Source organism: Trichomycterus rosablanca, chromosome 17 (genome assembly GCF_030014385.1).
Source record: "Trichomycterus rosablanca isolate fTriRos1 chromosome 17, fTriRos1.hap1, whole genome shotgun sequence".
Classification (NCBI taxonomy): Eukaryota; Metazoa; Chordata; class Actinopteri; order Siluriformes; family Trichomycteridae; genus Trichomycterus; species Trichomycterus rosablanca.
In genome coordinates, this window is record NC_086004.1 from 14,619,182 (window position 1) to 14,642,418 (window position 23,237).

At 38.8% G+C, this 23,237-nt stretch overlaps 1 protein-coding gene across 1 annotated transcript; it reads left to right on the plus strand.

The window, feature by feature from the left end:
• Positions 1 to 1,311: 1,311 nt before the first annotated feature.
• uchl5 (ubiquitin carboxyl-terminal hydrolase L5) lies at positions 1,312 to 21,927 on the plus strand. Its single transcript, XM_063012318.1, has 11 exons — positions 1,312 to 1,471; positions 3,522 to 3,585; positions 3,671 to 3,776; positions 5,348 to 5,473; positions 8,820 to 8,881; positions 10,111 to 10,241; positions 16,236 to 16,299; positions 16,399 to 16,501; positions 16,583 to 16,696; positions 18,527 to 18,625; positions 21,703 to 21,927. The coding sequence occupies exons 1-11, from the start codon at positions 1,396 to 1,398 to the stop codon at positions 21,745 to 21,747; spliced, it is 990 nt and encodes a 329-aa protein (XP_062868388.1). The 5' UTR covers positions 1,312 to 1,395; the 3' UTR covers positions 21,748 to 21,927.
• The last annotated feature ends 1,310 nt before the right edge of the window (positions 21,928 to 23,237 follow it).

Consider the following 23,237-nt stretch of genomic DNA (forward strand, 5'->3'; position numbering starts at 1 on the left):
CTATGTCGAACAGCCAATGAGAACGCAAGATACGGTGCAAGGGGAAACGTAGGTGAGGAGTTGTAAAAAGGTGGGACAGGGGCATAATATAGTTTATATCAGAATATATCAGCACACACAAGTTTTACAGTATTTCTGACCTTATCATTCCATACATAACACCAACGTTGCATTGCAAAAAATATTTATTAACCTCCAACTCACTATAGAACAATCCATGCTGTTTGCGTATCCAAATCCACTCAGATTCATTGATTTTTTTCTCCTGATTTTACGCTGCACATCAGTGCACAAACTTTGACCGCTCGCTACTTGTTGACGTACATTTTTGAACGTGGTGTCATTAAACCTTTTGTCACTTCTCGTGTTTGTTTTCGTGACAAAACGTAGTTTGGGAGACCAGAGAAGCTCACCTGCGGTTCCAGTTGGTGATAAATGGTGTAGTGTGAAACCCCCTATCGCCGATCCGTCGTGTAGTGTGAAATACACACCGAATTGAAAGATCCAGTTGTGTAGTGTGAACTGTACAGTGACCTGACGACTTGGAAAGTCGTGTAGTGTGAACTTGGCATTACATGTATAATGAATCGATATTCACATTAGACAGCAGAGGGCACTGGCGCTATTCAAGTCGTAGCCTAGTGGTTAAGGTACTGGACTAGTAATCAGAAGGTTGCTGGTTCAAGCCCCACCACTGCCAGGTTGCTGCTGTTGGGCCCTTGAGCAAGGCCCTTAACCCTCAATTGCTCCGACTGTATACTGTCACAGTACTGTAAGTCGCTTTGGATTAAAGGGTCTGCTAAATGCTGAAAATGTAAACGTATTCACCTCGCTTGGTTGACGTCACTACAGGGTTGCCAGGTTTGGAATTTATTTATGTGAGGATACTTTATTTGTATTATTCATTTATTTATTTAATGTGGGATTTATTTCATTTTAGTTTTTTTTACACAATAAGGGAAATGTGCAGCATTGTTTTGCATAGTTTGTACCGACCTCAGAAATAAACATAAGCACAAATACAGTATTTTATTTATTTTTTATAGAGAAATAATAAAAGGAAACTTTGTCATAATTTGTCTTCAATTTAATTTTGTTTTAAGAATCAGGAAAAAATCGTATCGTGAATCACATCACATCGTGGGTAGAGTGTATCGTTCCATCCCTAGTACTGTTTATATGCACTTGAAAACACCCCGAGACTAGTGGATAATCCTCCAGGACGGACGATGGCGTAAACTCTCGGTTGAATCCATGAAGGCTATGAAGAAGTGATTTTGCCGAAATGAATTCTGGGAAGTCGTAGTAACATCGAATGAATAGCATCTCCAGCGTGTTGCGCTGTGTATTATTGCATTATTATAATATTGTTTTATAATATTATTAAATATAACAATGGCGGGGAGTGCTGGAGAATGGTGTCTTATGGAAAGTGACCCGGGAGTTTTTACAGAACTGATTAAAGGTTTTGGTAAGTGACGTTAGCAAGCTGTGTGGTTTATGCATGCTGTGTCAAAACGTCTACTAACTTACTAAGTATTTTAGAATGGATATAACGTTTAGTGGCGTACTACTTTATATATACTATTTATTTTTGTAGTATAGTATATACAGTTTTGGGCGCAGTCCGATAATGCTAGCTAATACTTTTTGTTTTAGCATCCAGGAGCTTTATGGTAATGTACGATCTTTAATGATAAACTGGATAATCTGTATTAACTGTATATTTATCCAAAAGCTAACATATAAATCAGTTGCCATCACAGTGAAAAGGAATGGCGACATTACAAAATGATATACCAAATATACACCGACTAGGCATAACATTATGACCACTGACAGGTGAAGTGAATAACACTGATTAGTGGGTAGGATATATTAGGCAGCAAGTGAACATGTTATCCTCAAAGTTGGTGTGTTAGAAGCAGGAAAAATATGCAAGCATAAGGATTTGAGCAAGTTTGACAAGGACCAAATTGTGATGGCTAGACTGGGTCAGAGCATCTCCAAAACTGCAGCTCTTGTGGGGTGTTCCCTGTCTGCAGTGGTCAGTATCTATCAAAAGTGGTCCAGGGGTCATGGGCGGCCAAGGATCATTGATGGCCCGTGTGGCCACAAGGCTGGCCCGTGTGGTCCGATGAGATACTGTAGCTCAAGTTGCTGTTGAAGTTAATGCTGGTTCTGATAGAAAGGTGTCAGAATACACAGTGCATCACAGTTTGTTGCGTATGGGGCTGCATAGCCGCAGACCAGTCAGGGCGTCCATGCTGACCCCTGTCCACCACCGAAAGCGCCAACAATGGGCACGTGAGCATTGGAACTGGACCACGGAGCAATGGAAGAAGGTGGCCTGGTCTGATGAATCACGTTTTCTTTTACATTACATTGATTGCCAGGTGCGTGTGCGTCGCTTACCTGGGAAACACATGGCACCAGGATGCACTATGGGAAAAAGGCAAGAGGCAGTGTGATGCTTTGGGCAATGTTCTGCAGGGAAACCTTGGGTCCTGCCATCCATGTGGATGTTACTTTGACACGTACCACCTACCTAAGCATTGTTGCAGACCATGTACACCCTTTCATGGAAACGGTATTCCCTGATGGTTGTGGCCTCTATCAGCAAGATAATGCGCCCTGCCACAAAGCAAAAATGGTTCAGTAATAGTTTAAGGATAACAACAACGAGTTTAAGGTTCTTTGGATCTCAATCCATTCGAGCATCTTTGGAATGTGCTGGACAAACAAGTCCAATCCATGGAGGCCCCACCTCGCAACTTACAGGAGTTAAAGGATCTGCTGCTAACATCTTGGTGCCAGGTACCACAGCACACTTTCAGGGGTCTAGTGGAGTCCATGCCTTGACGGGTCAGGGCTGTTTTGGCAGCAAAAGGGGGGCCAACCCAATATTAGGAAGGTGGTCATAATGTGGGTCTTCGATGAATCAGTTGTGTACCAGACCAGCCCAGTGGAAACTTACGTCATTCCAGATGACAGTAAACCTGAACTGCTCTGTTCTGTTCCCCGATGATGGGGAATGAGTATGTTTTGCACTGTCTTGAGAAAAGTGATGATGTGGGCAGTGTTGTAGGGACCAAGAGTTGCATGATAATGAACAACACCTGACTTCTGACTAATGGCTGCACACACTATGATTTTGCCACCATGCTGCCCAGGGATGCTGACATTGGCACAGTGTGCTATGATATTTCTTCCCCTGTGTGTTGTTTTGGCAAGGTGGAAGCCAGCTTCATTAGTATAAAGGAATTTGTTTTCCACTGCAACACCATCACTCTCTAAACCTTACTTTACAATATTTTATGATAGTATGAAATAGGCCCTAAATAAACAAAGACCACTACTATACATGCCTGAAACCATTAAAATCCTCACCCAAGAAAACAAAAGAACAGTTTAAACTTACCTTGCAACCATAAAAATATAAAATGGACCCAAAATATAAATGCAGAAAATAATGAACATACCAAACTATGACCCCTTCCCCCCCCTTTACCCAATACTAGGATGCAAAGGCGCACAAGTTGAGGAGATATGGAGCATGGAGCCTGAGAACTTTGAAAATCTCAAGTAAGTGGTAACAATGTGCACACTGGTTTACTGAATGTAAATACGAACTAAACTTAATTGTGAATGTTTTTATCATTTATTCCAGACCAGTTCATGGCTTAATCTTTCTCTTCAAATGGCAACCTGGTGAAGAACCAGCTGGGTCAATTGTACAAGACTCAAGACTTGACCAGATCTTTTTTGCCAAACAGGTTTGGAGCATATGCATGGTATTTTTGTTAGCAATGCATGGAAATTTTATTTCCATAGCCGGTATTTCTTGAACATATTGACTGATGATTATGATACACCTTTTCATTTAGTAATTTGCTGCCCCCTTTTGCTAAGATTACAGCTCAGTCTTAATGAAACTCAGTCTTAATGAAACCACTTTCTAGCACTGTCACCGCACAGCAAGAAGGTCCTGGGTTCGATCCCCATGTGGGGTGGTCCGGGTCTTTTCTGTGTGGAATTTGCATGTTCTCCCCGTGTCTGCGTTGGTTTTTTCCAGCAGCATCGGTTTCCTCCCACAGTCCAATTTATGACAGAAACGGTAGTTACCCAAGATTCATCAGTTCACAAATTTAATGTCAAACACAGTCATGGACAATTTTGTATCTCCAATTCACCTGACTGCATGTCTTTGGACTGTGGGAGGAAACCGGAGCACCCTCAGTCAGGTAAATTGAAGAAGGATAAAAGGAAATATACTGTTTTTAGTGGAAATAAAATGTAATTACAAATAAAACGGTACAGCCTATTGCTTTTATACCTAACCATTAGTGGCTTTTGTGTTTTCATGGGCTTTACACTGACACATTGGGCGGCATGGTGGCTAGCACTGTTGCCTCACAGCAAGAGGGTCCTGGGTTCGATCCCCGGGTGGGGCGGTCCAGGTCCTTTCTGTGTGGAGTTTGCATGTTCTCCCCATGTCCGTGTCAGAAAGGGGAAGGGAGGGAGGACCTTGTACTTGGAGTGACTTGGAGATTAACAAAAATAGCAACATTCTTTTTTATTTAAATTTGGTGTGGTTTGCATAAACATGTTATGTGTAACATTAATATCTTCAATTAGTTTCTGAACACCTTACTATATTCTATTTTTTAAATTAAGTTTTTTTAAATATATCTATATGTCTTTAAATACATATTCTGTGTACAAATGTATTACTTTAAAGGTAAAAGGTATTGTGTTCAAAATGGAAATCTTCAGAATATGTTAAATATCTAACACAAAAGTGGTTAAGTCCTCCCACTGTAAATGAAAGTCTGCAAATAATTAAGTTTTATTTGCAGTTGTAGGGCAGTTGTAGCCTAGTGGTTAAGGTACTGGACTAGTAATCAAAAGGTTGCAGGTTCAAGCCCCACCACTGCCAGGTTGCCACCCTCGGGCCCTTGAGCAAGGCCCTTAACCGTCAGTTGCTTGGACTGAATGGTCACAGTACTGTAAGTCGCTTTGGATAAAAGCGTCTGCTAAATGCTGAAAATGTAAAATGTAGTGCTGTCAAAATTAACGTGTTAATTATTGCGATTAATTTGAAGTATTTAACACGTTTAAAAAAATTAACACAATTAAATATAATTTTTTAAACGCGTTAAATACTTCAAATTAATCGCAATAATTAACGCGTTAATTTTGACAGCACTAATATTATTCCATTGAGTTTATTTTACAATTAAATGTACATTATTAAAAGCTTCAGTATTAAGGAAAAATGCGATTAGTTAATTTTTTTTAATCGATCGACAGCCCTAGTAAAATGTAATGTTTTTTGATGTTTCAGGTCATCAACAATGCTTGTGCAACCCAAGCAATAGTCAGCGTACTGCTGAACTGCTCACATTCTGACATGCATCTTGGTGAAACTTTGACGGAGTTTCGGGAGTTTTCATACAGTTTTGATGCTGCAGTGAGTTTGACTTTTATACATATGTTGTATATAGGGCTGGGCGATTTTGCAAAAAAAAAAAAAATATCTTGATTATTTTAAAATTATAACCGATTGTCGATTTCGATTTTTTTTTTGTTCTTGTATAATGCAATTGAAATAAGACTCAAATTTCTTTTTTTTGTGTTGTAATTTAAAAGAAAATAGTAACACCACCACCTATAATTCTGAATTATCTACATCCTTTATAAGAATAGCTTTTAAGAATTTTAAATATTGTGCAGCAGAACCACCTTACATTAGAAAAAGAACTACATAAAGTTCTTTACAGGTTTCTTAAAAAGAACACGAGCCTGTACTGTGCTGTTTCCACCACTGAGTGAGTCTGTATCAGTATCTACACTGGGGGGGGGACTACATATCCCATGCTCTCGCGGACTGTCACATGTCCCAGTCAGCCAATCCTGATCGCGCTCACCGGAGTTTTGATTCAGTTCGGCGGTGTTTGATTCAGTGAATCTTAATTAAACTCTTCTGTTCGTGTGTCTCGTTTTGCCGATCGTGTTTGCGCTCCTTATTACTGAATCGAACCGTTACCGTGTATAATCCTTGTTGTCTTCCGCTTACTGTGTAGTTTATCCTCTGGTTTTGGACTCTACCTGATTTTGTACACGGTTTTTGCCCTTTTGATATTAAACTTTCCCTGATTTATATTCCGCGAGCGTCTGGTCAGTTTCTGCCAGTTTCACATGTTGGTATTTTAATGAAAATATAAAGTATGTAAACAATCGCGATTGTCACATTCTAACATCGGGTGAAAACGCTCATGCGAATTAACCAAATTAATCGTGAAAATCGCCCAGCTCTAGTTGTATATTGTAAATACAATTGTCAGTAAACACACAATACATTCATTATTAGTTTCTTAGCAAATGTCTGGGACCTTGACCAAAAAAATTGTTTAGATTTGATGTATTCCAATTAGGGTTGCCAACTTTCAGAACTGGAAATAAGGAACACCCTGGGCTGGCGGGATGCCAAGTGTTTACCTGAGGGGGGGGGGGGACGACGACATTAGGACATAGGAACATTATTAAAATGTTTTATTTAGGCTGTTTAACATATATTATTTTCATTCTTTATAATAAATCAGAACCATATTTGAGGTAAAACAACATAAAGAACATCATGTAACCTTTTTTCTCAATAGTGAAAACAACATTACCACCATTGAAACCACCACTTAGCACAGTGTTTGCAAGTGTTGGTGCTGTTACATCCGGCTTATAAAACCTGACAAATGTATGTGGCAAGTATCAGCTCGCCGCTGCACACACGTCCTGAACTGAGGCCCCTTAAAAGAGAGCCTGTGAAGTTGCCAGTCCCCTTTGTGGTATGCGACTGCAGACCTGGGAGCTGTCAACCCCTAAGTGGGATGACATCTTGGGCCGAAGCCATCATTCCCAGCAGTCTGTGACACATGTGGAATGGAAATACACTGCCATGAAAAGCTCTTAGGTAGGCACTGTGTAATTTTCTTTGCACAGTCTGTCAATAGGCTTGCACAGAGGAACGCCGACAAATTGCAGTCTGTATCCGATGTGCATTGCTTTTAAATCCCCAACTTATGAAAAAGAGACGTATCTGTTTGACCCTTGCTTTTCAGCAAGTGATGCATTGGCGCCCTCATGTGGACTCGAAAGAGCATCGACCAGATCAGCAATGACCACTGAGTGTACAGCGACAGGATTTTTGAGTTATATAATTTTTATATATGTGGAGTGGGATTGAATCAGTCACTGCAACACCATCTCTTTTTTTGTTTTGTCCATTGTTCTGAACATTAGGGAAGTTGAGAACTTTGCTCTAGTTGAACAGTAGAACACCTTGGGATGAAAACCAGTAAATCCTCCTTACTGATTGAGATGGCGGGGGTTGGATGGGGGGGTTGCTGGATTTTTTACTTGTGCTTGAGATTTCACTGTCCAGGAGGATTTTTGTACTGGAGCTTTGCTCAGTCCTTTGGGCCGTCATGTGTCTTGGACCATTTAGGGATGTGAAAGCTGGGGGCCGGACAGTCAGCCGTCTGTGCATAAGTGGGTCAAGGGGGAGCTGAAAAGCCTGGCTTTGTTTTACTGATTGAACTATGAACAAAATTGAGCTGTTTAGAAACAAACACACAAGGTGGGTTTGGAGTACAAAAACCATTTCGTATGGGAATGGGATAATTATAAAGAAGGGGACAGTGAAGCCCTACAGCTGTGCCTACTCATACCCCTTTTCCACCGACGCAGAATGGTTCTGGTTCGTAAAACTTGATTTTGAACCGGTTCCGCGTGTTTCCACCGAAAAAGAGAGGTTCCAGACAGCAAACTAGCGTTCTAATCTGGCACCACAGAATACTTGGTTTTTCAGCGCAATCCGTGATGTCATCGATGGGCGTGTCAAAGTGTAGAGGTTTGGGTGCTTTGCTAAACCACTGTGCTGGTGTCTCGTATAGAGCTTAATGCTGCATTTTTATCTTTTAAAGTTCACCTGATTAAATTGTGATCCAGTTTGCTGCTGATATTTTCAAAGCGTCTTAAAAAAGATGAACTCATCAAAAAAGATGAATATGACGTGGTAAACGTGACCTGGGCAGTACGAATAACGTTTAACGTGAAAAATAAAGCGTAACGTGACTTATTGTACTAAAACGACTGATGAATTTGGGCAGTACAGAGGACTTATAACCTGTAATAACAGAGAGAAATGTACTTTTTCTAAATAATATTTTTAGTACATTCAGCCACGTTAGGTTGTAATTTTTACATTACGCTTTTTCGACTCTCCCGATAAGATTCAGAACCCCGAGCTGCATAAACACCACACGTGAAGTAAATCCAGCTAACACAGATACATGTTGTATTTTAGAGTAGATTTGATGGTTATTTCACACAATTAGATGTTCGTGTTGTGGAACTTTAATGATGTTTTATCGCTCAAGTCGAGCGCTGAGCAAAAGAACCATGGTTCTTCTGGTGGAAAAGCCCTATCAATGTCCCAGTAGCATTTAGCAAACTTCAGGTATTTAGGTTTACAATTAGATGACAAAAAAAGGCTTTTTCCTGGCAAGACTTTAAATATACATGTGCCCTCTGATGATATACAGGTGCCCTTTTCAGGCGAGTAGCGGTTTTAACAGGTATTTGCTGAGTCATGGTCACCACATTTTTAGGGTATCCAACAATTAGGGTAGCTAATTTATTAAAAGCCTTATTACTCCTCTTTACCAGGGGTGCCAATAATTGTGGAGGGTACTGTATGGGTAGAATTTTAACAATGTGTTAACAACTTTAATATGTGTTCTCTGTCTCATTTTTTTAAGATGAAAGGTCTTGCTCTTAGTAACTCTGAAGTCATTCGGCAAGTTCACAACAGCTTTGCCAGGTAAATGGTTTATCACTTTTTAAAACAAAGAATAACTTATCTACAAAATACATTTTTACATTTATTACTGTTCACCAAATCTAGCCATGACATGTTCTGTGTTTTACACTGGAGCGGATATATTGTGATTATACACTAATCAGCCATAACATTAAAACCACCTTCTTGTTTCTACACACATTGTCCATTTTATCAGCTCCACTTACCATATAGAAGCACTTTGTAGTTCTACAATTACTAACTGTAGTCCATTTGTTTCTCTGCATGCTTTGTTAGCCCCCTTTCATTCTGTTCTTCAAAGGTCAGGATTCTCCCAGGACCACCACAGAGTAGGTATTATTTAGGTGGTGGATCATTCTCAGCAGTGACACTGACATGGTGGTGGTGTGTTAGTGTGTGTTGTGCTGGTATGAGTGGATAAGACACAGCAGCACTGCTGGAGTTTTTAAACACCTCACTGTCACTGCTGACTGAGAATAGTCCACAAACCAAAAATATCCAGCCAACAGTGCCCTGTGGGCAGCGTCCTGTGACCACTGATGAAGGTCTAGAAGATGACCAACTTAAACCGCAGCAATAGATGAGTGATCGTCTCTGACTTTACATCTGCAGTGTGGACCAACTAGTGTCTAATAGAGTGGACAGTGAGTGGACACGGTATTTAAAAACTCCAGCAGCGTTGCTGTGTCTGATCCACTCATACCAGCACAACACACACTAACACACCACCACCATGTTAGTGTCACTGCAGTGCTGAGAATGATCCACCACCTAAATAATACCTGCTCTGTGGTGGTCCTGACCATTGAAGAACAAGGTGAAAGCAGGCTAAAAAAGTATGTAGAGAAACAGATGGACTACAGTCAGTAATTGTAGAACTTTAAAGTGTTTCTATATGGTAAGTAGAGCTGATAACATGGACAGTGAGTGTAGAAACAAGGAGGTGGTTTTAATGTTATGGCTGATCAGTGTATATAGAATTGAATGAAAATATACGGCATAAAGTCTCAGTTTACGCAGAACGAATGTTTATAATTACATACAAGATATTTTGATAGCACAAGTTGGTATATTTAAAATACTGTTAAAATATGCTCAAAAGCATTATAATTTCATGTAGATGTATATTAAGCATAAATTAACTGCAATTGTCTTTAGTGCTTCTTTTCCCAAACCCCTGGATGGATCATTTGTAAAATTTTAATTATGTTTAATTTTCCTTTCTGCAGGCAGCAGATGTTTGAGTTTGATGCAAAGTCATCATCAAAGGATGAAGATGCCTTCCATTTTGTGAGCTATGTGCCTGTTAATGGTAGACTCTATGAACTAGATGGACTTCGAGATGGACCAATCGACCTTGGTAAAGTGCCTAGACTCAACCTTGTTTGGTTTATGTAGTGTTTTTCTGCAGCACACAGCTGTAATATTTTATAGAAGTTTTTATGTATACATGTTAATGAATAAATGCAACAATACCAATTCCAATCCCAGAATTACAGCTATCTGCCATTACCAACTCACCGAAACATAGTTGTTAATAGTAGTTTTAAACTTCAAACAACTTATTCAGCATTATAAAATTATGTGCTAGATGTTAATGGACAAAACATAATGGGGGCGGCACGGTGGCTAAGTGGGTAGCACTGTCGCCTCACAGCAAGAAGGTCCTGGGTTTGATCCCTAGGGGGGGCGGTCCAGGTCCTTTCTGTGTGGAGTTTGCATGTTCTCCCTGTGTCTGCGTGAGTTTCCTCTGGTTGCTCCGGTTACCTCCCACAGTCCAAAGACATGCAAGTGAGGTGAATTAGAGATATTAATTGTCCATGACTGTTCAATATAACCTTGTGAACTGATAAATCTTGTAACTAGTAACTACTGTTTCTGTCATGAATGTAACCAAAGTGTAAAACATGACCTTAAAATCCTAACAAACAAACAAACAAACAAAACATAATGGGGAAGGGGGAGTGACATCCCTAAATACAGCTTGGATATCCTGTATGCAGAGCTGTTTCAATTGATCAACAGCGAAAATTCGTGTCATTATTGTTTGCTTCTAGTTTTAGAATGGCATTAGAATGTACTTTGAAAACAGCCAAATTCCATGATTCATGCATATTATTTTAATAGGTAGCATACTTTACAATTAAATTGTAAATTCTTTTACATGCAGTAACCTGGGTTGTTACCAACTGCTACCCAACAGCTAGGCACACACTTAAGATCTTTGTTAACCAAGCCTTACCTAAATGCTCTAGAGCAGGGGTCACCAACCTTTTGGAAACAGAGGGCTACTTTAGGGGTACTGAGTAAGCCGAAGGGCTACTTGTAGGATACAAACTTACTGAATACCATAACGTTGCATGGTTCATCTTTAATGATAATATTATGATTAATAAAAATAATAATAAATATTCATATATGTGAAGAGACTGTCTGATCACATGTTAATCATTCCTCACAATAATTATTAACAATGATTTACCATGGCAGAAAACACACATATATTTAAACATGTAACATTATTTATTTCTGTTAATCTCAATCTGTTTCAATATTAGAAAGTCAGTCATTACATCTCTGATATTTTTGTAATTATCTTTCTTGACAGTTTTGTATGAATGAGCACATTTGTAGCATTTTGATCAAAATCACACCATTTTTTTCACAAATGACCACTTCTGTAGCATTTTTAAGGAAATCATTAACAGTCACATCTTCCAGCCATGTCCCGTTTGTACAAATCATGTCCCATTTGTACTTATCACTACCTTTGTAACGTTTTAGAACAAATCATGAACTCTGTCCCATGTTTGTACAAACTATCATCAGTTAAGTAAGACTTTTTAAAAGCTATGATTTAAATGGATGTTTTTGTGATACGTATTGACTGAAGCCTCTCTCCACATTGTGCCGCTCTCTGCCGTCGCCCCACGAATGAAACACACACTTTTCCTCCCAATCATTGTGAAAATATAAAGTTTCCTTTCGCTTTTCTGACATATTTTGATGATTATTTTTTCATGTTAAAAACCGTATCTCGCTCCCCATCGTGGCTGCGCATGCGTAGCTTGCTTGTCTCAGCGTTATGCGCACAATATAAAACTCCGCACCCAGACAAGAACTCATAAACATCAAACATTTTTGTTTTTAAAATTTTATATTCAGTATTGTTATTTTCAGATCTACATCGATGCAAGTGTTATTGATTCAAAAAGAACAGCAACACAAATAAAATTTTTAGACGGAGCTCTATAGGTACTAGTGCTATTTTAGACCATGCCCTGCGGGCGCACCAGGTGCCCCCTGCTCTAGGGCTTATCGAGTTGCTCAGCAGTTCTAAATCTTAAATATTATGTTAAAACCACTGATAAATGGGGCGGGATATTCTGCTAGCACACCAGCGCCGAAATTCTGAACTCCTCGGTTCGAAACTCAGCGTTGCCACTGGCCGGTGCCATCTACCGGGCAAAATTGGCAATGCCTGCAGCAGACTCTAATTGGCTACCGTGTCTGCTAGGGCAGGATGACCGGACTATGTGGGTGGGGTCTTCAAACGCTGTGCAAGGACCCTGATTAGCAGATAGAGGCGCCTGTGCAGTAGCATGGGTGAATAAGAAAGGGTCCGCTAAGGAGGCATGAGGCGGAAATACACCTTCCTCAAAAGCAATCAGGGATCCCCAGCCACAGAAGACTAATTGAATACGCTAAATCGGGAGGAAAATGCATAAATAAATAGAAAAAAATGAACTAGGGCTGGGCGATATGACTAAAAAACTCATATCTCGATATGTTTTTGAGAAGTGGCGATTATACAATACGATATAATGTAAACTTAAATGACAATGGCAGGCCACTGTTCGTATTTTTTACTTATATTGTTTATAAGTTATCTTAATAACACAAAACATTGTAGTTCTGATATATTCTGACTAATTACAGTGTTTATATTTTTTATTATTACAAGGCTGTATTTGTATTCATATTGACAATATTTATATCAAACAAACCAGCAGAATCTCACAATCACAGTTATGCTCTCCGTTTTACTTCAAATAAATGAGCATAAAAAAAAAATCACAATATTTGATAATGCTTTAATAATGCTTTGCTATCATGACCCAGATCAACTGCACTGCAGCATAAAATCATAACCACTGCTTACCTGAGCTTCTCTTCTTCAAACTGAGACCAAATATACAGGGGTTGGACAAAATAACAAACACCTGGTTTTAGACCACAATAATTTATTAATATGGTGTAGGGCCTCCTTTTGCGGCCAATACAGCGTCAATTCGTCTTGGAAATGACATATACATGGCCTGCACAGTGGTCAGAGGGATTTTAAGCCATTCTTCTTGCAGGATAGTAGCCAGGTCACTACGTGATGCTGGTGGAGGAAAACGTTTCCTGACTCGCTTCTCCAAAACACCCCAAAGTGGCTCAATAATATTTAGATCTGGTGACTGTGCAGGCCATGGGAGATGTTCAACTTCACTTTCATGTTCATCAAACCAATCTTTCACCAGTCTTGCTGTGTGTATTGGTGCATTGTCATCCTGATACACGGCACCGCCATTGGATGCACATGGTCCTCCAGAATGGTTCGGTAGTCCTTGGCAGTGACGCGCCCATCTAGCACAAGTATTGGGCCAAGGGAATGCCATGATATGGCAGCCCAAACCATCACTGATCCACCCCCATGCTTCACTCTGGGCATGCAACAGTCTGGGTGGTACGCTTCTTTGGGGCTTCTCCACACCGTAACTCTCCCGGATGTGGGGAAAACAGTAAAGGTGGACTCATCAGAGAACAATACATGTTTCACATTGTCCACAGCCCAAGATTTGCGCTCCTTGCACCATTGAAACCGACGTTTGGCATTGGCACGAGTGACCAAAGGTTTGGCTATAGCAGCCCGGCCGTGTATATTGACCCTGTGGAGCTCCCGACGGACAGTTCTGGTGGAAACAGGAGAGTTGAGGTGCACATTTAATTCTGCCGTGATTTGGGCAGCCGTGGTTTTATGTTTTTTGGATACAATCCGGGTTAGCACCCGAACATCCCTTTCAGACAGCTTCCTCTTGCGTCCACAGTTAATCCTGTTGGATGTGGTTTGTCCTTCTTGGTGGTATGCTGACATTACCCTGGATACCGTGGCTCTTGATACATCACAAAGACTTGCTGTCTTGGTCACAGATGCGCCAGCAAGACGTGCACCAACAATTTGTCCTCTTTTGAACTCTGGTATGTCACCCATAATGTTGTGTGCATTGCAATATTTTGAGCAAAACTGTGCTCTTACCCTGCTAATTGAACCTTCACACACTGCTCTTACTGGTGCAATGTGCAATTAATGAAGATTGGCCACCAGTTTCAGTTATTTTGTCCAACCCCTGTATACCCGTGTGTTGTTTCATTAGGGATATAATTCACTTGTTTTTCTTCTTGGAGGCCATCTTGTATGTTTCCAGAATATTTCCAGAATATATAAACCTATATCCAATTGTGTTTGTCCACCTAACACAAAAATCATCTTAGACCGTAAATTTATTCTCTCTGCTTTCGTGGAAAAAAGCTAAAACTGTTAATTTGTAAAACTTTATTTATTCCTCTGCAACCAATGAAGAGGTTTTTATTGCCTAAATTACATTGTCACGTAAATGACACACAGTGGAGAAATAAAAGAGCAAATATTGCTTTGGATTACAGGGCTCTAGACTAACGTTTTGCACTGGTTGCACTGGTGCACCTAACTTTTTTTCTTAGGTGCACCAGCACAAAAGTTAGGTGCACCCAAATTTTCGACCGCATCGCACTTAACACCGCAGTTTTACAGGTTCACTTTTTTTTTTTTTTTTTTTTTTTTTAAATCACTGTCCATACAGGCAATATTGACTTGGAAATAACTAACAATCTGGTCAACATGGCCTCGTCTGATGATCTGTTTGCTGCTGCCTGACAATGAAGGGCAGTGGGGAGAGGGGACACTTGGGCAGTGCATTTATCGCGGCATGTAATGTGTTTTATAGATGCATTGGGCTTTTTCAGCCTTTCAATTCGAAATGTATTAGAACCAGTCACAAATATACTATTGCCGGCCACTGTCTTCTTTACAGTTAATTATAGTATTACAGACTAATTATAGCACACTTATGCAGTGCATTATATTATCGGCTTTACTGAATCTTTTACACAGATTCCCAAAATCGCTTGCGGTGCACTCACTGCGTATTTTGACTACATGTATTGTAATATATTTTGGTCTTTTAGTTATTTTTATATTTTACTTAACGAAAATATTGTCGTGTTTTTACTTTCACTATCGCGGCACTTTACCGCTAGCATTAGCCCCTTGCTACTGTAGAGGCTCGGCTCACCTAGCCGCTGTCCGGTGGGGATGCTGCGGGTCTTTTGCTGTGCGGTGGTGGAGGTGTGGGAATAAAGGCACACGGCAGGGTAGAGTCACTTTAACTGTTTAGTCAGGACTTAAGTGAGCGTTACAACACTTTACACCGCCGAGCTCCAGAACCCGAACTTCCATTCTGGGGACATCCGGCGAGTCTCATATACAAAACTAAACTTACGGCAGAACGTCCGAACGCACCTGGTGCTGCATTCTGATTGGCTGAGCTGAATGTCGCTCACATATCACCGCTACAATATTGTCCCGCCCTTCACTATCTCTGATTGGTTTAGACCATGATATTGGCCTAATGTGTGTCTGTTGTTTTTTTTTTCCCTCGGACGCCTGGTCGCACCGGTGCGACCTGAGATTTTTTTTAGTCGCACCATTGAGAAATTAGGTCGCATGTGCGACCAAATTGGTCGCACTCTAGAGCCCTGGATTAGATAAACAACTGAAATTCCACCCAAAATCTGAATTTGGAAGCTCTGATTGGTTTATACAGCTGTTTACTAAGGCTTGAACCATGACTGAATCCCTTTAACAAATGAACTGATTCATGGAGTTGTTTACGCAAAACGAATGAATCTTTATTATAGATAAAAGCACAGATTTCTGATTTGATTCCAATGAATAACTCATTTAAAAAGAGTCGTTTCGGACAGTGATTCAGTTTGCATGTGTGTGCGTGCAAGTGCCCACCTGCTCATGTGCGAAAGACAGCGTGCTGGACAGCACTTTTGTGCTCTGTTGTAAACGTTCTCAAACGGTAACCTGTGTATCCTAGGCATACTCGATTATAACGAATATGGTCATTTTCAGCATCATGTAACATGGAATATGGAATATTTTTGATATACCGCCCACCCCTATGATGAACTAGAACTTTATAGCCAAGACATGGACTCCACACCATGTTTTATATGTTAAAAATAATGAATTGTTTTTCAGGCACTTGTAACCAGGATGACTGGATTAGTGCTGTTCAGCCAGTCATTGAGAAAAGAATACAAAAGTAAGTATTATTAATAATTTTCAATAATAATTTTATTGTATTGTCAATAGTTTGTAGTAATTGTCCATTGTAATTGGCCATTGTTTTTGTCCGTATCAGGTATAGTGAAGGAGAAATACGCTTCAACTTGATGGCCATCGTCTCGGATCGCAAAATGATTTATGAACGTAAAATTAACGAATTACAAATCCAACTTACAGAGGTAAGTATTTATTAATATGGATCCTTCTCAACCAGACTGTTAAGCTGTGATCTTTTAACCAAACTGTTGTGGTAATTGTAGGAAGAGCCAATGGAAACAGAACAGAGCAGTCATCTCCACAGTTCTATCCAGTCAGAGATTGCCAAGTACCAGCTCTTGATTGAAGAGGAAAACCAGAAGTTTAAAAGATATAAGGTATGCCCCGTTACGACCCAGTGTAGGGGAAGGGCCATAACAATTGAAGGTGTGTGGTGGTGAGCCGCATATTTTGGGTCACAAAAATGTATGAATGTTTTGAGATGTGAACAAAAAGACAAAGAGATAAAATAGAGTCTTACAAAATGTCATAAAAAGGTTTGAGGTAACAATTGCAAAATGTTACACACAGGTGGTAAGGAGAAGAAAACAAAGGTGTACTAGTTACAAACTATTTACAATCCTGCGCTATTTAACACATAACAAATACACAAAAGCAACATCACCCAGCCACTAAACACTAAATATCAAGTCCAAACAATCATTAACAACAGGTAGTCTACACCAGGGGTTTTCAACCTTTTTGGACATGCGCCCCCCTTCGTGTGCCGACTGCAGATTTGTACCCCCCCCTCCTTGAACTTGCACCTCAAGTCAACCATCGCAGCCTGTCAACCATCGCACAGAAACCATTGCCAAAGCTCTTAACAAAAAGACAATAATACAGCCCGATCCCATCTGAGCCTATTCTATAAGCACATTATATAAATTTGTGGTTCACTTTCGTAAATCGTAAGCAGTTCTTACTTTTGATGTAGATGAGAGCAGAAAATGTTACGTCACAGAGCCAAGTAGAGGCAAAAGTACATGACTTTGCTAAGTTTGTTAGTTCAGGATAATCTGCTTTGACTGACAGAAAACTTTTAGCTCCACAGGCAGAATGAGTCTGACTTGGATACCGCTCTGTGGTAATGGCCACTTTAATTAAGCCTGAGCTTTTCAAGTTAAGCGAGTCACACAAATAGCTGGTGTTTATTTAAAACTGCAACATTAATTAATAACAGCAAAAATGGAGAGATATCTGAGATAAGACTGACTCAATTATATTGATACTGTGAACAGAGCATCTCCCACTATACACCTCTTTTAAAGACACAACACACATGTCCTATAACATTCCTATTCCTATGTAATTTTTTTTTTTTTTAGACTGAGCTGGATAACATTAAATGTGTGTATGGTCAGCATGACTAATCAAATATGTCTCCTGTGGGTGAAAAATGATGTGCTTTAATATTAGAAGTAAAAAAATAAAAAAAATCTCGTAATGCCACGCCCCCTGGACAGGCACTCCATTACCTTTCCGGGGGGCGCGCCCCACAGGTTGAAAACCCCTGGACCGAATAAACAACAGGTTTCAGTTCTTAAGCTCTAACTCCCGGCTCCGCTTTTAGATCAACCGCATTGATTGGTGGTACAGATTCTGCTGCAGAAGCAGTGCGATGTATATACTGCAGTCCCACCAAGCCTCAAAGCAGAGATGTTTTGGTTGATCCTATTTTGAGAGTGACAGAAGGGGGGCCACAATAACTAAAACAGACCAATAATGCTAACAATCATAATAAAGCGCTGCATCAATGGCGGTGTAACAGCCCCCATATTTACACAAACAGCACATGTCAGCTCCAGAATTATTAGAAACCTTGGTGAAGATAGGTAAAAATAAACAAAAAAGGCTCATTTCTATTAATGCAGTCACTGGATGACTCGTTCTCAATCATCAAAAAGCTTCATATAGTTTTTCGTATATCTTTGCACCCCCTGGGGAAAAAAACCTTGCTGTTTTGGACAATCACATTTTATGAACCAGTGTTCCCCCCTTTTTAGTCCGTTAAATCGAGGCTCCACTGTATCTTGCCTTTGTACTGTTTTTAGCTGAATATAGATGAAAAAGAAATTGCAACATATTACAACTCATTTGCTGTCTTTTTATTTATATTTTTCTAAGCCATTGTTTTTATTGGTTTTGTCTTATTTGTTTTTTTATAGATTGAAAACATTAGAAGGAAGCACAACTATCTTCCCTTCATTATGGAGTTACTAAAGACCCTTGCTGAGTACCAACAGCTGATACCACTGGTTGAAAAAGTAAGTTAAAGCATAGAGCATAAAGCTGTCTCACTGGCAGCAGGTCAGTCTCTCTCGTAACCAACCAACAAGAAATCAGCACGAAATCTAAGCAGTGGGTGTGGCCCTGACACAACTGATCATTCAGTTATGTCCACATTTATTTTAAATAAATAAATACATTTATTTTAACTGATAACTAAACATTGATAGTCAGCAGTTAACCAATTACTGACAAACAGTTCGTGTTTAATATCAAGTCACACATACTTTACTGATTACTAAAATGTAACGAAGTGTATGTGACTAATGTAGAACAGTAAGGTGAACATCATCTTATTGCAAAAAGAGCAGAACCAGATTAACATTCAGATCACATCCCTTTGTAGTTTATCTGTTGATTAAAATTTTGATACCAATCAAATAATTGCTGGAAGTTGGATTTTTGCAATGATATATAGTACAGTAGACCCTTGACTTACGAATTTAATTGGTTCTGAAGGGCTGTTCTTAAGTCAAAATGTTTGTTAGTTAAACCTATTTTCCCCTAACAAATAATGTAAATAGAATTAAGCTGTGCCCGACCTCTCAAATCCCCCCTCACCTAACCTTTCTAATGTCTTAAAAGGTCTTTTTTGTTATAAATACAACTATATTGTCCCTTAATTTTAAATTATAGAATAGACATTACTGTAATAAAAAATAATAAACAACAATACACAGTAGTAGTACTGTACTGTACATTAAAAAAACACAAAAACTATATTGTCCCTTAATTTTAAATTATAGAATAGACATTACTGTAATAAAAAATAATAAACAATACACCGTAGTAGTACTGTACTGTACATAAATAAAAACACAACAATAAACATAATAAACAACAATAAAAAATAATAAACAACAATACACAGTAGTAGTACTGTACTGTACATTAAAAAAAACACGTTAGATGTCAGTACAGTACGTGTGCTGTACCATACACCATAATAAATTTCCTTTATTTTATATAAAATGTATCTACCAGAAACAACAATAACTCTCATATTTCTCTATTATTTCCTTCTTTATTTCAATAATGTTGTATTTTGTAGGTGTAGTTGCACGAAAGAAAGAATACTTTACTGAGCCGTTTTCCTTCTTCTCTCTCACTCACTGTTCCCTCTGTCTGATACACAGTGACAGCTACTGGCAGGAGTAATTATACAACACAACAAATAGTCATTTGCTCACCACTGCACTTTTTCTGCAGCTTCTTTGGGGACATTTCAATATTGAATTTTATAATATAAAGAAAACACCGAAAAAACACAGTTCGCTATCCGAATGTTCGCTCACTGTATAGATAGATAGATAGATAGATAGAGAGAGAGAGAGAGAGAGAGAGACACGGTTGGAGTCAACTTGTTCGTGACGTCACGTGTTTTGCGAATTTCAGTTCGTAATCCGAAATTTGTTTGTACATTAAGTTGAAAAAGATCGCTCGTAACCCAAAATGTTCGTATGGTAAACCGTTCATAACTTAAGGGTCTACTGTACTCATTAATATAAATTATATCCTTAGCTCTACTGGCATGTATAATACATTTTAATTACATTTATAACACTTTACATTTGTTGACCTAAATCTGATACTGTTTGAACTCCAAAAGAAACTAGTCCTAGTATTGCACTTACAGTGCATCCGGAAAGTATTCACAGCACTTCACTTATTCTAAAATGGATTAAATAAATTTTTTTCCTCAACATTCTAAACACAATATCCCATTATGACGTGGAAAAAAGCTTGTTTAAAATTTTTGCTAATTTGGAATAAGGCTGTAACATAACAAAATGTGGGAAAAGTAAAGCGCTGTGAATACTTTCCGGATGCACTGTATTTCTGCATCAGTGACATTAACATTCATCTTAATATTATTGTTGTTAAAAATAATTGTGCCTCAATGATAATAAAAATACAATGAATTCTTAATGTATGAGAGAAAACATCTGAAAGCAAATTTAGTACTTGTAATAACAGTATTGCCTTTTGTCTAGTAAAAAGCAATAGATTAAAAGATTAAAATTTAAAACTCGGGAAGCTCATAAATCAAAAATATATTGAATGTTCATTGCTATTGAACTCATTAGCCCTTGTTAAAATATTAGATAAGTCTTGAATTGTCCTCAGGAGTAGTAAGTTGATGTCTGTACCAGAGCAATAGTCTTGTGACTATTCAAACCAAGCTAACTGATGCTTACAAAACTACAGAGGAAATCGCTATAAAAAGAGCTTTCAGCTTGCAATTACCACTCTCTAAAATGTCTTTAAAAAGGGAAGTGAAACTCTAAAGGTGAAGTGTTGTTCTGACCTATGTGGAAAAAGATATTGGAAGAAACTTACATACTCGAGGCATTTTGTATTTTGAAACCATTAATAATACTGTTAAAAGAGACTCTTTGGCCACAATCACAAAGAAGAAAAAATAGGAGCAGTATATGATAAACAACTTGCATGGCTGTTGAGTTTTGGGTAGATACCAGAGGCACAGGAAGTATTGCATGGTTCGATTATATAATGGTTTTCACTTAATATAACCATGGAAGGTTATTATATTACTATGGAAGCACTTCTGTAAGTCGCTCTGGATAAGAGCGTCTGCTAAATGCAGAAAATGTAAATGTAAATATAACCAAATTATGTAAGCAAATGTGACACAGGAAACTGAAGCTGAACAAAAGCTGGCCTATACAACAAAGCCATCTAAAGCATTAAAATTCACAATTCACTACACTATATGGGCAAATGCATGTAAAATGATTATAAATTATGAACTTATATTTAAAGACAATATTATAGTGTTGGCCTTGCTTTGGAACTCATTAACAGGTTTCCCATACATCCTTATGGGAAAAAAATACCTTGAAACTCAACTCTTTTAAAACTCAAAACCAGTCCCAGAACCACTGTATAAGCAAACCATATGACAAACCTGTTGTGTCTGTTTTTTAACCAGTAAATAGAGTTAAAGCTTTACTTTTTCTGTTATAAGCTTGTGCTTATTTTAAGTACTGTATTTTTACAAAATTAAGTTTCTTTGTTTCTTTTTTCCCACCAGGCTAAGGAAAAGCAAAGTGCCAAAAAACTTCAAGAAGCAAAGTAGCAGCATGTTTTTCTGTCTTTTGTGTAATGTGCTTTACAATCCCACAATGCTCTTTTACCATCTGTAATAATAGGAGCACTAAGTAATAAACTAGCATGGGGTGCTTGCTGTCATATTGTCCATACCACTATGTTTGCATGATTGCAGAGATGTTTAAATAAACATTTTCATATAAAATTGTATTGTTGTCCAGATCTTCTTAATGTATGCAACAGTACCGGGTTGTCTTTTTTGCATTTTTAGTTTCAAAATTCTCTACACGTTCTCTATTGAGGACAGGTCACAACTGCAGGCAGACCAGTCCAGTACTCGTATCCTCTTCTTCAGTAGCCATGCCTTTGTAATGTTTGCAGCATGTGGTTTTGCATTAATGCTGCCATCACAGAAGTGTAAATTACCTTTGCCAGGGGCATTGACACAGCCCCATACCATGACAGACCCTGGCTTTTGGAGTTGTTGGTGATAACAGTGTCCGGTTTTAATTTTTCCAAAAATACTGATTCGTCTGACCACAATACACATTTCCACTTTGTAATGGTCCATCCCAGATGAATCAGAGCCCAAAGAACTTAACACAGCTTCTGGATATGGTTAACATAAGTTTTTTTTTTTTTGCACAGCAACATTTTAAGTGGCATTTATGAATGAAATGTGTAGTGTACTTCCTTAACTGCTGCTGACCTTTACTTCTGACTGTGGAGGGCCATGATCAATGCACGCTCTGACGTGTAGTAGCCGGCCGCTTCTTTTTACATGCATGAGACGGGCACGGAGAGTTATCCATCTCCAAGAAAACAAGGCCAAGCGACTCAACTATGCATGAATTCATATGAACTGGGGTGCAGAAAAATGGCAGCAGGTGCTTTGGAGTGATGAGTTAAAATTTGAAATATTTGGCTGTAACAGAAGGCAGTTTGTTTGACAAAATGCTGTAGAATGATACAACAATGAGTGTCTGCATGTAAAATGAAGCATGGTGGAGGTTTGGGGCTGCATTTCAGCAGAGTTGTGGATTTGGCCAGGATTAATTATGTCCTCCATGCTGAGAAGTACAGACACAGTAACCCTTCTGCAGGTCAATACCAGACTCATAGTTTCCATGTCCTTTAATATGAGTAAGTTTTGGCTGCAGAACAACCTGTCAGCAGTTCATGGCTTGTACCTCCTCAGACCACTTCACCACAGCTTCCTACAAGCACCATTTTGGAAATTATTCAGCCTGATCTTTTGACCATAATAAATTGGCTCTTATCAAAGGCACACAGGCCAATTTCAATTCGCCAAATTCAACATTTTCTATTACTTTAACCGGAAATAACTTTGCTTTACAAAAAACAGGAAAATCGGCCAGACGTGTTAGGAAGATAGAACAACAACAACAACAAAAAAATAATAATATAACAACGCATCCACTGATATTCTGACTTTTTTTTGTGTTTGTATATTTAACGTGCATATATTTACTCTATCTGCAAAGATCCTGGAGATCA

What these genes read in the sequence shown, in the direction of transcription:
- uchl5 (XM_063012318.1), top strand. Translation starts at nt 1,396, where the DNA reads ATGGCGGGGAGTGCTGGAGAATGGTGTCTTATGGAAAGTGACCCGGGA. An exon ending in AGATGGACCAATCGACCTTG is followed by an intron (nt 10,242 to 16,235) that starts GTAAAGTGCCTA and finishes ATTGTTTTTCAG; the next exon opens with GCACTTGTAACCAGGATGAC. An exon ending in TACAAATCCAACTTACAGAG is followed by an intron (nt 16,502 to 16,582) that starts GTAAGTATTTAT and finishes TGGTAATTGTAG; the next exon opens with GAAGAGCCAATGGAAACAGA.